This window comes from Vombatus ursinus, unplaced genomic scaffold, assembly GCF_900497805.2.
Source record: "Vombatus ursinus unplaced genomic scaffold, bare-nosed wombat genome assembly UNPS02011591.1, whole genome shotgun sequence".
NCBI classification, from domain to species: Eukaryota; Metazoa; Chordata; class Mammalia; order Diprotodontia; family Vombatidae; genus Vombatus; species Vombatus ursinus.
Window position 1 is genome coordinate 5,370,399 of NW_020951369.1, and position 14,058 is coordinate 5,384,456.

The following is a 14,058-nucleotide window of genomic DNA, read 5'->3' on the forward strand; positions in this document are numbered from 1 at the left end:
CAAATTATGATATATAAACATAAAGGAATACTATTATTATGTAAGAAATGATGAAAGGGATGGGTTCGGAAAAACCTTGGAGGAAATATATGTACTGATGTAGAGTGAAGGTCAGCAGAAGCAGTAAAACAATTTAGTTACAACAATGTAAAAACAAATAACTCGGAAAGACTTGAGTTCTGATCAATGTAGTGACCAACAATGATTCTAAAGGACTAATGATGAAGCCTGCTATTCACCTCCTGACAGAGGGTAATATATTTGGGGATGAAGAACAAGACATATTTTTAGATGTGGCCAATGTGGGAATTTATTGCTTGAATATGCATATTTCAAGGGTTTTATCTCCTCCCTCATCCAATATACGGGAGGGAGAAAAAAAACCCAGATTTTTGTTAGTTGAAAAAAATAAAATTTAAGGAATAAAATGGAAGGGGCTGTACTGGATGACCTACTACCTCCAAGGCTTCTTTCTATTTTAAAATCTATAAACCCATACTACCCTATGCTTTAAGTTGACTGAGTCACTGATAGCCAGTTCAAAAGAATTCTGGCCAGAATATTGGCAAAAAATGTCTCCTAAATGATTGTAGCAGTCTTCTTTGATGTAAGGAAGTATCCTATGTGGTCATGGGCATTTTTCTAATTGTGAATAAGTATAATCTTTCAAACAATAAAGCACTAAGCAAATCTTTCTGCTGCTTCCCTTACCACTTTCCCCTTATCTTTTGCTTTATAAGTCTTTTTTCACCACAGAAACACTCCCATCAAGGAAAACATTGAAAGTAAATTTTATTAACATATTCTATAGTAATATTCCCAAATCATTATTATATCATTTATCGATCAAGATCTAGTAATGTTTGCCAGAGGAAGTAGCAGTCATGTTTATGATGTATCAAGGAGGAAAATGTCTATAAGCTATGAAATGCAATCCCTACTGAAATGAGTATCTGAACATTACATTAAGCTCAGGCTTAATGTAACGAGTAATTTTTCTTCCTGAATTGAAAAGCTTATCATGATGCATTTGGGAAACTCACCTTCTGTGCGCAGCACATTAAATGCTAAAGATGAAAACAGCTTTGTTACCAAATTTAAAGCCAATTTTGGTGTAGAAAAGGTTAATTGGGTCAGAAGGTATATTATAGGGAAAGGAACTGCTTTTTAATGTCAGGTTTATGACTTAATTATTGAAAATCAAGATATAGATATCTAGATAAAAGTATATAGCAATGATATCCACTGAAAATCTTGTGAATGAGATAAAATTGTGTTGACTTTGAGTTCCAAAAAGTATGACAAAAAGGTTCCTAAAAAGGAAAGGAAAAGAAGGAGCAATAAAGGGAAAAGTTAGAAGCTCTTGCTAAGAAAGAATGATTTCTTCTGAGGAATTCTGACTTTCTTAGACAAGGATCAGTTTCTCACTAATACCTTGGGCAATCTGGGATGCTAAATGATTCTATATTTCCTTCTCTTCCTTTTCAGGCCACTTAAAGACTAAGAAATGTTTATTCAAAAGAACATGAAAAAAACACCTCAAAAAATGCTACCTGTTTTACAATGGAGTAAAGAGATGTTCCCAAGAGCAACAGAAATTACCTGGAATCCTCTCCCTTTCCCCCATTAAATCACCTGTGTGAAGTGTACCCACAGGTCTGAGGTATGACTTTGGGCAGCTGACTCCTTTCTCTTCACATACAGAAATGACCCTGTGACCTAGGGCTTATCTGCCTGCCAAAAAGATCCCTTTAGGATGCAGGAGGAGCAAAAACCTTACCTGAGCTATCTTCACCAAGCCCCTCTGCAGCTTCCCGCATCTTAATATCCATTATTCTTGTAGAGCTCATTTCCAGTTCCCTAGAAACCAAAGAGAAATGAGTTTTAGTTAAGCGAACATCTTCAGTTAAAGACACAAGTCAATCAGGTTGCTGCTCTTTGCCGGTAACCCTAGCTGCAGGCACACACCTACTTTGGCGTAGATAAGATCACAGGGCAAAGTTCTATAGAAGAAAATGTGCCTACGCCCGTAAGCCTGGCAATCATTTAAAAATTCATCTGATCACTGACCACAAACAATAGAAGCAGCCGAGGTGAAAGACAGTCAGCCATACCATCAACTATACAAGTCAGATGTGGTTCCTTTTTTTTTTTTTGTAAATGAAAGAATCCTTTGTACCTTCATGGAAGTCATTTTACACGGTTACTGGTTGACATTTATGATGCAAACACACCCTAAAGTAGGTAGTGTGCCAACACAGCAGCAGCTTATATCCTTCAATAGTAAACTTTAAAATCACACACACACAACACACACATACACACACACCACACAACACACACTTAAAAACAGTTCCTTAATGAGAACTGCTTTGAATGAAGTACTTCCTCTATAAAGGATGGATTCAAAAGAGTCAATACAATAATATCAATAATATTACAATTGTATTACAATACAATAAGATCAATAATATTCATCCAGTGGCCACTTGTAGAAAACATTTAAGTGTTACAGGAAGAGGTACAGATAAGAAATAGACACAATTCTTGCTTTAAAGAAGCTTGTAAGTTAATTTAATCCATTCTGTGGAGTAAGGAAGCAGGAAATAACCCCATCTCATAGAGGCAAGACAGACAGGAATAAAATGACAGCGCTAGTGACAGAGGTTGGCCTGATATGCAGGTCTTCTAGATATTCTTCAAATAACAATTTCACATAGTACGTCCTGACCACCAGTTATCTCATTTCCTCCCAGAAAAGTGAAACTTTCATTCAGCCTCAGCAATCACCTTTTCCCCTCTTTCTTTCCTTCCTTCCTTCATTTCCTTCTTTTTTCTTTATTCCTCTCAAAAAACAAAGTTTTACTGATGCCTTTTCATTAGTCATTTCCATATGCAACCTTCTTTGACCATCTTAAGACTGAATTCTGAAGGATGGGTAGGAATTTACAGGGAAAAGGACACGCAGAATGTCCATAATATCTTGATGACTATTAAGTGAAGAACATCTTAACTGCTTTCTTCCATTCGTTCTAAGAATTCTACTCATTCCAAAAATGGAAAGACTTCATACAGGTTATGTTATAAAATCTTGTTTGCTTAGTTACAGAAGTCTTCCTGCTCCTCAACCAGCCCCTTCCCAATCCTACCAATTGAAATTAATGATCGGTCAGAAAGGATGATATACCTCAGAAACACCTCAGAAAATATCCCAACTTCTTTTAGCACCCTCCTACCATAATTTCTTTCGCAGTGCCATGAGATACGTTTAAAGGAGGGCAGATAATACATATCTCCCTTCTTTATATGTCCCATCTTGGGGACAGCCTCAGCTCCACGGTACTATGGCAATTCCAATCCTATTCTTTGTACCTAAACAGATCCCTCATCTGGCATGTAAGTGCACATGTAAACATGTCTCTCCAAGCCTTCACAAGGGATAGCAGGCAGAGTGGCAGACTTGGGAGTCAAGAAGACCTGGGCTCAAATCTCGCCCTAGATACTTGGTAGCTATGTGAACCTGAGCAAGTGCCTTAACTTCTCTCAGTCTCAGTTTCCTTTTCTGTAAAATGGGGACTAATATAGTAAATTCTAGTTAAGATATAAAGGCCAAAATTGGATGGGGTGGTATTGACTTCTCCCCCAAATTAAGTATAATTAAATATAATTTTTCAATTATATTTACAAATGCATATATAAAATAAAAGGTAATTTGGGAAGACTGGACCCTAGTAACTGGGGGCCCTCAGGAAGGACTTTCTGCAGAAGATAGCAATGGAGCTGAGTTTTGAAGGAAATCAAGTATTCAAAAAGTATTCAAAAAGAATACTTTAATTAATTTAATTAAATGGGAGATTGAGTACCATGTTCAAGGAACATCAAGTTCCAACAGCACTTATCTCACAGGGTTGGTGTGAGGATCAAATGAGATAATGTGTTTTTATAAATCTTAAAATGGCCTATAAATGTTTGTTTATTGTTACTATTGTTATTTTTCAGGGCAGCTAGGTGACACAGTAGATAGAGTACCTGCTCTGGAGTCAGGAGGACCTGAGTTCAAATGTGACCTCAGAGACTTGACATTATTAGCTGTGACTCTGGGCAAGTCACTTAACCCCACTGCCTAGCCAAACAAACAAAAAAAAGCAATTACTGTTATTATTCCAGTAGCTTTTTAGGGTCCTGATCCTCTCAAACATTCTGGAACATAAAAGTGTGGTGGCTAAGTACCTACAGCAGTCTAAAACTATCTGCGGTCTTGAAAATACTGGGGGGCGGCTGTATGGTAAGGCGTTCTCAGAGACAGACAAACCCACAATTTATTCCAGTCTTAATATCATCCTTCCAGCACTCCAGTTTTTGTTTTGTTTGTCTTTTAAAAATGCCACCCCCCCAACCCCAACCAAACTTCTACTTATGGGTTCTTTCACAATAATTCACACTATGGAGCAGCTATGCGGTGCAGTGGATAGAGCTCCAGCCTTGGAGTCAGGAGGATCTGAGTTCAAATTCAGCCTCAGACACTTGATACTTACTAGCTGTGTGACCCTGGGCAAGTCACTTAACCCTGATTGCCTCACCAAAAAACAAACAAAAAAATACTATTTGAAATAATTCACATTAAATTTCTCCCTTTTAGTGCCGATTCCTTCCTAGATATAGATCTATAACAATTCACTCATGAAAAATGCAAAATTGATTCTAGATTTTGTTTTATGGTATGGGTTATTTTAAGGGCCAAGATGACATTTGTTCCTACATGTTTGGAGATTTCTGATTTTATTTTATGCATATAATATAGCATAGTGAGACCCTGCAAAGTTCACTGATACTAGTGAGTAGCCATTAATTGCAGGGTAAGGCTAGAACAAGGATCTGTAATGGAAAAAGACTGATACAGTATCTGTCTTCTCAAGATGACTTCACACCCTACAACTACTGTCCAATGGTCTTTCCTCAAAAGACTGTGAATACATGATCTCATTTCTTTATTTTTCTAAATAAAATCATGAATACATCCTGCTTCCTTTTATTTCTCTCAATTCTAGCACAGCCACACCCCCCAAATTCAGTTCCTGGACTTTCTGCCAAGATGGTTCCTTGAAGTCTATGTGTGGATGGGTGGGGATGGAAGGAATAGGTCACTCAGCTCCTACTTACCTACTCCACTGAAATTCAGTTCCTCATTATTCAGCAGTAGAAAAGCGCAGGAAAATGGATGGAATACCAGCAATAACACAGCTGAACTCTCCCAACATTCTCCTCCAAACAACTTTAAAATAACTCCTCAAATAAAATTTTGAGTGGCAGAGCCAACAAAAGGTTGGGGTGACACATTTTTCCAGCCTATGACAACTTAGGGGGTCTGCAGGAGAAGTTTGTGTCACTGGGGTGGGAGCCAGCCTGGAGTTCAGTAACATCACCAGCAGGGGGCCTTGGTAATCAGCTAGGATAGCAGCAGCAGCTTCAGGAGCTCTCAACCCAGAGATAGTAAAGGTGTTGGATACCTCGTCAGAAAGATTACAGGGGACCTTTTGCTGGCACTGCGTGCAGCTGGCACTGACTGGCAACTTCACTGCTCATAAGCAGTTCTGGGTCACAGTTCCAGGGTAGAAAAGAGCATTTATGATCAGTCACAAGGAAGCAGAGGCCCTGGTGGCAGTTCCAAGGCAGAAAGGAGCACTAGCGCTTGTGGCTGCAGGAGAAAAGGGGCCCCGGTCACAGTTCCAGGCCCAAGAGGAGTGCTAGTGCTTGTAGCTGCAGAGGAACAGAGGCCCCTCCTGAGTAAAGACCAGAGGTAACCCCACACCTCTCCCAAGATCACATCACCTTGGAAAAACTGACCCCTAGAACTAGCTCTGAAAATAACAGCAGGAAAAAGCCTGAAGCTTGGGGCAGTACATTGCCACTCTGAGATGGACAAAATACAAGGTTCAAAGTAAAAAAAAATAGGCAGGAAAAACAAGCAAACAACAACAAAAAGAACTTGACCATAAAAACTTACTACAGTGGCAAGGAAGACAAAGAAGTAAACTAAGAAGAAGACAACCATGTGAAAACAGCTACAAGAAAAGTCTCATGCAAAAGAAAAATACTCATTGGACCCAAGCCCAACAAGAATTCCTGGAATGTTAATGAAAGAGATAAGAGTGGTAGAGGGAAAACTGAGAAAAGAAATAAGTGATGTAAGAAAATTATGAAAAGAGAATTAACAACTTGGTGGGGGGAAAAGCACAAAAAATACTGAAGAAAATAATACCTTAGAAAAACAGAATTGACAATGTTAAAAGAGTCACAAAAATTCACTGAAGAAAAGAACTCCTTAAAAAGCAGAATTGACCAAATGGAAAAAGAGGTACAAGTGCTCACCAAAGAAAATAATTCCTTAAAAATTATTATTGGGCAAGTGGAAGTTTAATGAGACATGAGACATCAAGAAACAATAAAACAGAATCAAAAGAACGAAAAAAAATAGAACATGTGAAATATCTCATTGAAAAAGCTGACCTGGAAAACAGAATGAGGAGAGATAATTAAGAATAAAATAAGAATTACTGGATTACCTGAAAGCCATGATCAAAAAAAAGCCCAGACATGATATTTCAAGAAATCATAAAAGGAAACTGCCCCCATATTTTAGCTTGAGGATAAAACAGAAACTCACTGGTCACTACCTGAAAGAGATCTTAAAATGAAAACTCCTAAAAACATTATAGTCAAATTCTAGAGCTCCTAGGTCAAAGAGAAAATATTGCTAAAAATCAGAAAGAAACAATTCAAATATTGTGGAGCCATAGTAAGGCTCACACAAGACTCAGCAACTTCCACGATAAAGTAGGAGAGGACTTGGAACATGATATTTTGGAAGGCAAAGGAGTTACAACTCCTTTACAGACTACAACCAAGAATCAATTATCTACCCAGCAAATTTGAGAATAATCCTTCAGGGGAAAAATGAATATTTAATAAAATAAAGGACTTTCGAGCATTCTTGAAGAAAAGACCAGAGCTGAACAGGAAATTTGACATTCAAATATGATACTCAAGAGATACATAAAAAGGTAAATATGGAAGAGAAATCATTAGAGACTCAATAAAGTTAAACTATTTATATTCTTATATGGGAAGATGATACATGTACCTAACGATTTTATCATTATTGGGGTGGTTAGAAGTAGTCTACATAGACAGAGGGCATGAATTGAGTCAATTATGCTGGGATGATCTCCAAAAAAAAAAATGAAGGGGTGAGAAAGAGGGATGCACTTGAAGAAGAAAGGGAGATGTAGTATGGTGAAAATCTTCTCACATAAAAAAGATGTGCAAAAAAGAGAGTAGGGGGAAAATGGAGCTGGTGGTGCAAGCAATGCTTGAACCTTCCTCTCACTGGGACTGGTTCAAAGAGGGGAGGAAAAAAATATATAAATATATAAATATATATATATATATGTATGTATGTGTGTGTGTGTGTGTGTGTATGTGTTGGGTCTCAGTTGGGTATAGAAATCTATCTTACCCAATAAGAAAATAGGAGGGGAAGGGGATAAGAGATATTGGGACAGGTGAGGACGATAAAAGGGATGATGGATTAAGAGAGGCAGTGGTCAGAAGCAAAAAAGATTTGAGGGACAGAAAAGAGAGAGAGAACAAGATGGACAGGTGGAGGCAATACACTGCACAGGTTTCCAAAGTGAGCAATACTGCCTGTTAGGAGGCACTGAAACATTCCGGGGTGGGGGAGAGGGGGAAGTAGTGGCCTTGGGTGCAATTGGGGAGCAATGAATAAAAATAAGGGGGTGGTGGAAGCATAAGGAAAGAGAAGAAAATTTTAAAAAACCACTCATATATGTTTCATCTGTTGTGTAACAGAGTTAAAAATCATAGTAATTACATTATTTTCCAAATAAGCAAAAAAATGGAAAACAAAAAATGCAAGTTATAACCAATCAATCAGAGGTCAAGTTAGCAGGTCTTAACAAGCACATGTTGGCAGGTGAGCATGTCATGCATTGGCGCCAGCATACACCAGCAGGAATATGTGCATGTAAAGACTTGTTTACAATATACTATACTGTTACATGAAGCAATATTGTGTCATCAAAATTTCAATGCAGGAAAAAACCCGACAAATTTACAACAAATTATTAAATTTAAGTTGTCATTTAAAAAAAATTATAATTTTTTGAAATGATGCAAATGAAAAAAAACTGTTAGAAGGGTTAAAGAAAATAGATTTCCAGGGGGGCACTGAGTAATTTTTTTTTAAAGGGACAATAGGCCAAATAAGTTTGGGAACCTCTGATCTAAGACAGCTCCAAAGGATTCATGATGGAAAATACTATCTACCTCCAGAAAGAGAACTGATGAACCGAGTGCAAACTAAAGTATACTTTTCTTTCTTCCTTCCTTTCATGATATGGCTATGGAAACATGTTTTGCATGATTTCATGCAAATATATATTTCACGATATAATTTTGCTTGCCCCCTCAGTGGGTTGATGCGGGAGAGGTGAGAGAGGGGGAGAGAGAATTTGGCACTCAAAATTCAAAAAGAATGTTTAAAATAAATATTTTAAAATATATATTTTTTAAAAACGAAAAGGGTTATGCTATCTGTCAAAATGCTAAGCTCCTCCCACAACCAGGCATCTGCTTTGAGCCCTGCTCACTCATTGCAGTCACTGCTCCTACTCAAGCCAGTAGCAACTGACTAAGGTAGCTGCCAGACATCATGTTTGGGCCATTAATCTTATTAGCTCCATTGGCTTCCTGTGTCTGGAGGCTTGTGCTGTCTATGCACATTTTGAAACCAGCCCTCTGTTCTAGTCTCTTCTACCCTATAGCAAGAAGAAAAACTCAATTAGCACCCAGTGTCAGCTTCCTAACCCTTCCGAATTATATGCTACAGCCACAAGGAAAGCTTATGAACCACATTCCCCTAGCTTAGGACCAGCTTTTGGGACTAACAGTACACTCATAGAACTTGGGCTATATCTCCACCCTAATGTGGCCTTGTGTTTTTAGTTTATTCTCATGATAGCCCATTTAAAGTATGGATTGTTATATTAAGCGTAAGTATGATGCTCAAGTTTTAGTTTCTTTAGCTTGATGAATAAAAATAATGTCCTAAATAAAGGTTCTTCTTTTTAGAAAAATTGATTGGATGAATCCCTGATAAATTTGTTGTCTGCACTTATGAGTATACCATTTGGTTGCTGCACTCTAGGTCCAGCTCATAGGTTCATGAACTTAAAGATTCAGAGCAAAGAGGAACCCTGGAAGTCCTAAAATTCAAACCCTTAATTTTACAGATAAGGAAACTAGAGCTCACAGGTTAGGTGACCTGCCCAAGGTCATAGTACGTAGCAGATGGCATAGTCAGGATTTGAACATTTTCCACTATACTTTTCCATCTCTCCCACAATAATGCCTCGTAACTAGAAAGTTTATGAGCCCTGTACTCATAGGGCCAGCTTGTGAGCTCTCCACTTATCCATCACAATAGAAGGTTTGCTTTTCTTCCTTCTCACAAGTTTTCCAGATTTCCACACTACCCATGCATTGAGTTGAGTTTCCTTAGGAGAAACTTGAGACAAAGATCTCCTTCTCTGCTTGCAAACACTATGTCAAACCTTTCTCCAAGAGACACTTAATTTCTTGCCAGCAAGGGAAGCAGAAGCCAGGAGCTTGGCCACTCTGCTCTCCTCATATAGAAGGAGTACCAGGCTAGAATTAGATCTATCTGTTTCCTTAAATTACTGTTAGTCGAAGGGATGGAGTTTTCAGGTTTAAGCTAAACTTCTGATTGTTATTTCTTTAATGGGGGAAGCAGGACCCCAAACTTTATATCCAAGGCTTCATTCCACACCAAGTATCAGTTCCACAATGAACATACACAGGAGGTAACAAAGAAATCTCATCCAAGAGGAAGTTCCCCAATTTTCTAGTGTAGTGAGCTAAGGATAGGGACATGATGGAGACTTCCAGTTCCTCTAATGATGGCTTCTTCCCAGAGTCTTTCTTCAGCAACCTCAAGTGGAGATGGCACCTTTTACCTTCTCTCTCCTAGGTAGAAGCCAAAAGTTCCTGAAGAGACCACAGAACCGGGGCAGCTAGGTGGCGCAGTAGATAGAACACTGGCCCTGAAGTCAGGAGGACCTGAGTTCAAGTCTGGCCTCAGACCAAACACTTGACACTAGCTGTGTGACCCTGGGTAAATTACTTAACCCCAACTGCCTAAAAATTAAAAAACAAAACAAAACAAAAAAAACCACCACCACCACCAAAAAAAACCAGAACAAACCAGAGACCATAGAACCTAAAGAGGGTCTCTGAAGAAAGTTCTGAAAGCAAATCTCTCCTCCCTAAGGCTCTTGCCAACTCTGAGCACCCCACTCTCAGGTTTGGGGTACTGATCTCCACCAGTGAGGAGAATGTCCCATATGAATGACCTTTGGATATGTCTTAGATATCCATATTATATTTGGATATGTCCCATATGAATGACCTTTGTACATTCCTGCCCTGCCTATTGTCAACCACTATTGGCATCTTAGTTTCAATCAATCTTTACAAATCCCACCTTCCTCTATTTTTTTTTTTTTTAAAGTGGACAAGGTTTGAGGGCAGGGACTGTCTCTAATGACTTGGAGTCACTGTCAGATGAAATGCTTGCTCTCTTTGTGACAGTGGAGATAGTCAATAAAGATTAAGTACCTACTATCTGCCAGGCACAAGACAGTCTCTGTCCTCAAGAAGTTTACAATCTAATGGTGGAAGACAACACAAAAGGAAGCTGAAAAGGGCTGAGGAAGTTACCTGACATGCAGAGAAATGGGGGAGAACTCAGAGATGTCCCAGAGCAGCTCAGCCAGGTAAGAAATGAAGTTCTGAGCTGAGCTCCCACCTTAAATGGTTAATGGCTCCACCCTTCAATCAGAGGGGCTCCAGGTTAGTGACGAAGTAGAGTAGTACTAAAGCAGATTTTACAGGATAATGGCTTTTTCCCAATAATGAGTTTCCTGGGGAATGGTGATGAGATGAAGCTTCCCTTCCCCCCCCGCCCCCCCCCCCCCCCCCCGACTGATGACAGTCAATGTAGACAATTCTATTAGTTTTGTTCTGGCCCTATGATGGTGATTAGTATAGCCTGGAGTTCAAATGTGGCCTCAGATACTTACTACCTGTGTGACCCCGGCAAGTCATTTAACCCTGTTTGCTTCAGTTTCCTCATCTGTAAAATGAGCTGGAGATGGAAATGCAAACCACTCCAGTATCTTTGCCAAGAAAACCCCAAACAGAGTCATGAAGAGTCAGACATGACTGAAATGACTGAACCACAAAAAAGCCCTATCTAAAGGAAGGCTTTGCAAGGAGTTTTCTTGCTCCAACTCTCCAGCCCTCCAAACAAAGGGGAGAGGCAACTGAGAAACCTGAGAAGTTGCTAAGTATCAAAAAATGAGTCAATCTGCATGGTGATTAGATTTCTGATGATCAGCTTACGCTGGGAGAGAGCTGATGTTACCTGGAAACCAGTCACAGCAGCTGATGAAAAATCCAAATTTCTGAGCCCTCTATACAGGAAGGCATAGGAGGCCAAAAGGAAAAATGCATTTGCATATTCAATTAGATAGAGATCGAACTAAGGTTTTATTTTTGCATCTCCATTGCTTAGCCTAATGCCTGGAACAGAATAAGGGTTTAATAAATGCTTGTTGATTGTTGGCTGGTTGATGACTACAAATTGATTATGTTATAATTCCAATCAATTCATCAATAGGTATTTAGTAAGCCAAACTCCTGGAGTCCATGAAGAGGAATAAAGAAGGCTTTGGCTCCTGTGTCTGTCTGGGCAATATTTGTCACTCATCCACAACTGAAGTAGTTTAAGAAACTCTTCATTGATCCAAGTATTTTAGATAAGTGGAGGGCAGACAGTGCAGCAACACCTACATATGATTAGTGAAGGCAGACTTACAGGAAGAAACATGGCATTACCATGACTCATGCGGCCAGGCAAATTACTAAAGAACATTTCCTCACCTCTTATCATATACACTGCATTGATGAAAGCAATCTGAAGAGATTTGAATAGGAAAATTAATCAAGTTAAAAACTGCAAAGACAAATTGAATTTCTTGGAAGCTATGATCCACAGAAACAACTTACTATCTAAGATTTATATTAGAGAAACAACTCCAATTTTGAGCAATGTATTGGGGATTTATTGCAAAGAATTTCTGGAAAAATCTCATTAAGACTCACACCCATTTACTGCTAAAGGCCAAGAAAGATTGACATCAATTTAAAAATTATGTATGTGTTATCAGTTGATCAGAAAAACCAAGTAGAGTTATTAAAGTGTAATAATGTATTGCCAAAAAAAAGACCACCTATAATCAAATTTTCCAAATGTAGCCAAGAAAGCTAAAGAAAATGCTTTAAAAAAATAAAGAACAACATGATTTATGAAAAAGTCAAAATCAGAGGTAATATTCTGTCTTAGTTATGAGGCCTCAATGTAGTCAAATATAAATGTACTTCTTTCACTGAAACATGGTTTTTCACTAACTATGAGCATAGAGATGGAAAGGACCTTTGAGTACATCTTGTACCCCTCCTTTACAGATAAGGAAACTGAGTCCCCTCAAAATGAAGTAACTGGCAAAAGGTCACAGAGTCAGGTAAAAGCAAAGCTAGAAATAAGACAGCTAAGTGGCTCTGTGTATAGAGCAGTGGGCTTGGAGTCAGGAAGACCTGAGTTCAAATCTGACCTCAGATACTTACTAGATGTATGATCCTGGGGGAGTCACTTAACCTCTACTTGCCTTAATCCACTGGAGAAGGAAATGGCAAACCACCCTAGTATCTTTGCCAAGAAAACCCTAAATGGGGTCACAAACTGATGGAAGATACCTGTTCCCAGAACAGCCAGGACAAGGTACTTACATGGAGCTTCCACTCCCACCCAAGTTTTCCACATCTTTTGAGTGTTCCATGTTTTCCAAGCTTCAACCCTGATCTAGAAAGCATTCTAAACCTGAATGGGTTGTCCCCAACCTCTCAACTCCCTGGGTGAAGCCCCAGGATAGCCTATGCTTGTGTCTTCCTGACTGAGAAACAACAACAACCTGAGTTCAAATCTGGCCTCAGACACATAACACTTCCTAGCTGTGTGACCCTGAGCAAGTCACTTAACCCCATTGCCTAGACAAAAAAAAAAAAAAGAAAAGAAACAGAAACAACAACAACAACAACAACAACAAAATAAAATATAGGTCTCCTTACTATTAAATCCAATGTCCTATCCATTCTACCACCTTGACCTGTGTTGCTGTGCCTGAAATTACATTATTTCAGGATGACAATTAAGTTTCTTAGTATAGAGGCACTATGGCAGAGTAGATAGCAGAGTAGATAGAGGGCTGGCCACCAAGCCAAGAAGACGGATTCAAGTCCCACTTCTGACACATAGTGGCTTTGTGACCCTGGACAAGTCACTTAACTTCTCAGTAGAACAGACAAATTTCTAAGTCTAAAATTTTCAGAATTGTTGGCCATCTTCACCAGTAGTAGGCGTTTCATCATGGGTAGTCCCTACACCCATCAAAACCAAATCATAACATTCAGCGATATCTACATGAAGTTTTCTTCACTCGAAAAAAAATCACCTACCATATCAGTAGAATATAGAAGAGGGTTTTTACCTTCTATAGAATAGTACAGAATATTAACTTACTGTATTGCTTAATCAGCAGACTGTCTACCTCCGTCTGAGCCTAAGTCTTAGGAATGAATGGTGGAGAAAAGAGAAGAAATTTAAATTGACAAAGAAGAGCATCTCAGAGCTAGTCTCTCTTCTTCGGTAAAAGGACTACAGTCTTTGATCATTTGGGCTTATAATCACATTATCTTTTAGTTCAAGGAAACATCTCAGAGACTTTGACTAACTTATCACAATAAGCAACACTGGTTATTTGCATTCCATAGATTTCTGAAAATAACATATATGAACTAATCCTTCAAAAACCCCAAAGTTTATTGGCGGGTGGAGTCTTC

The 14,058-nt window shown here is 38.8% G+C and overlaps 1 protein-coding gene across 3 annotated transcripts in view; it reads right to left on the reverse strand.

Moving 5' to 3' along the window:
* Positions 1-14,058, reverse strand: part of KIAA1211L (KIAA1211 like) — a 162,167-nt gene that overhangs the window by 69,562 nt on the left and 78,547 nt on the right. For all 3 annotated transcript variants that reach the window (XM_027856680.1, XM_027856682.1, XM_027856681.1), the window contains exon 2: positions 1,781-1,860. In XM_027856680.1, the coding sequence (XP_027712481.1) occupies positions 1,781-1,860 (80 nt within the window). The remainder of the gene's footprint in view (positions 1-1,780; positions 1,861-14,058) is intronic.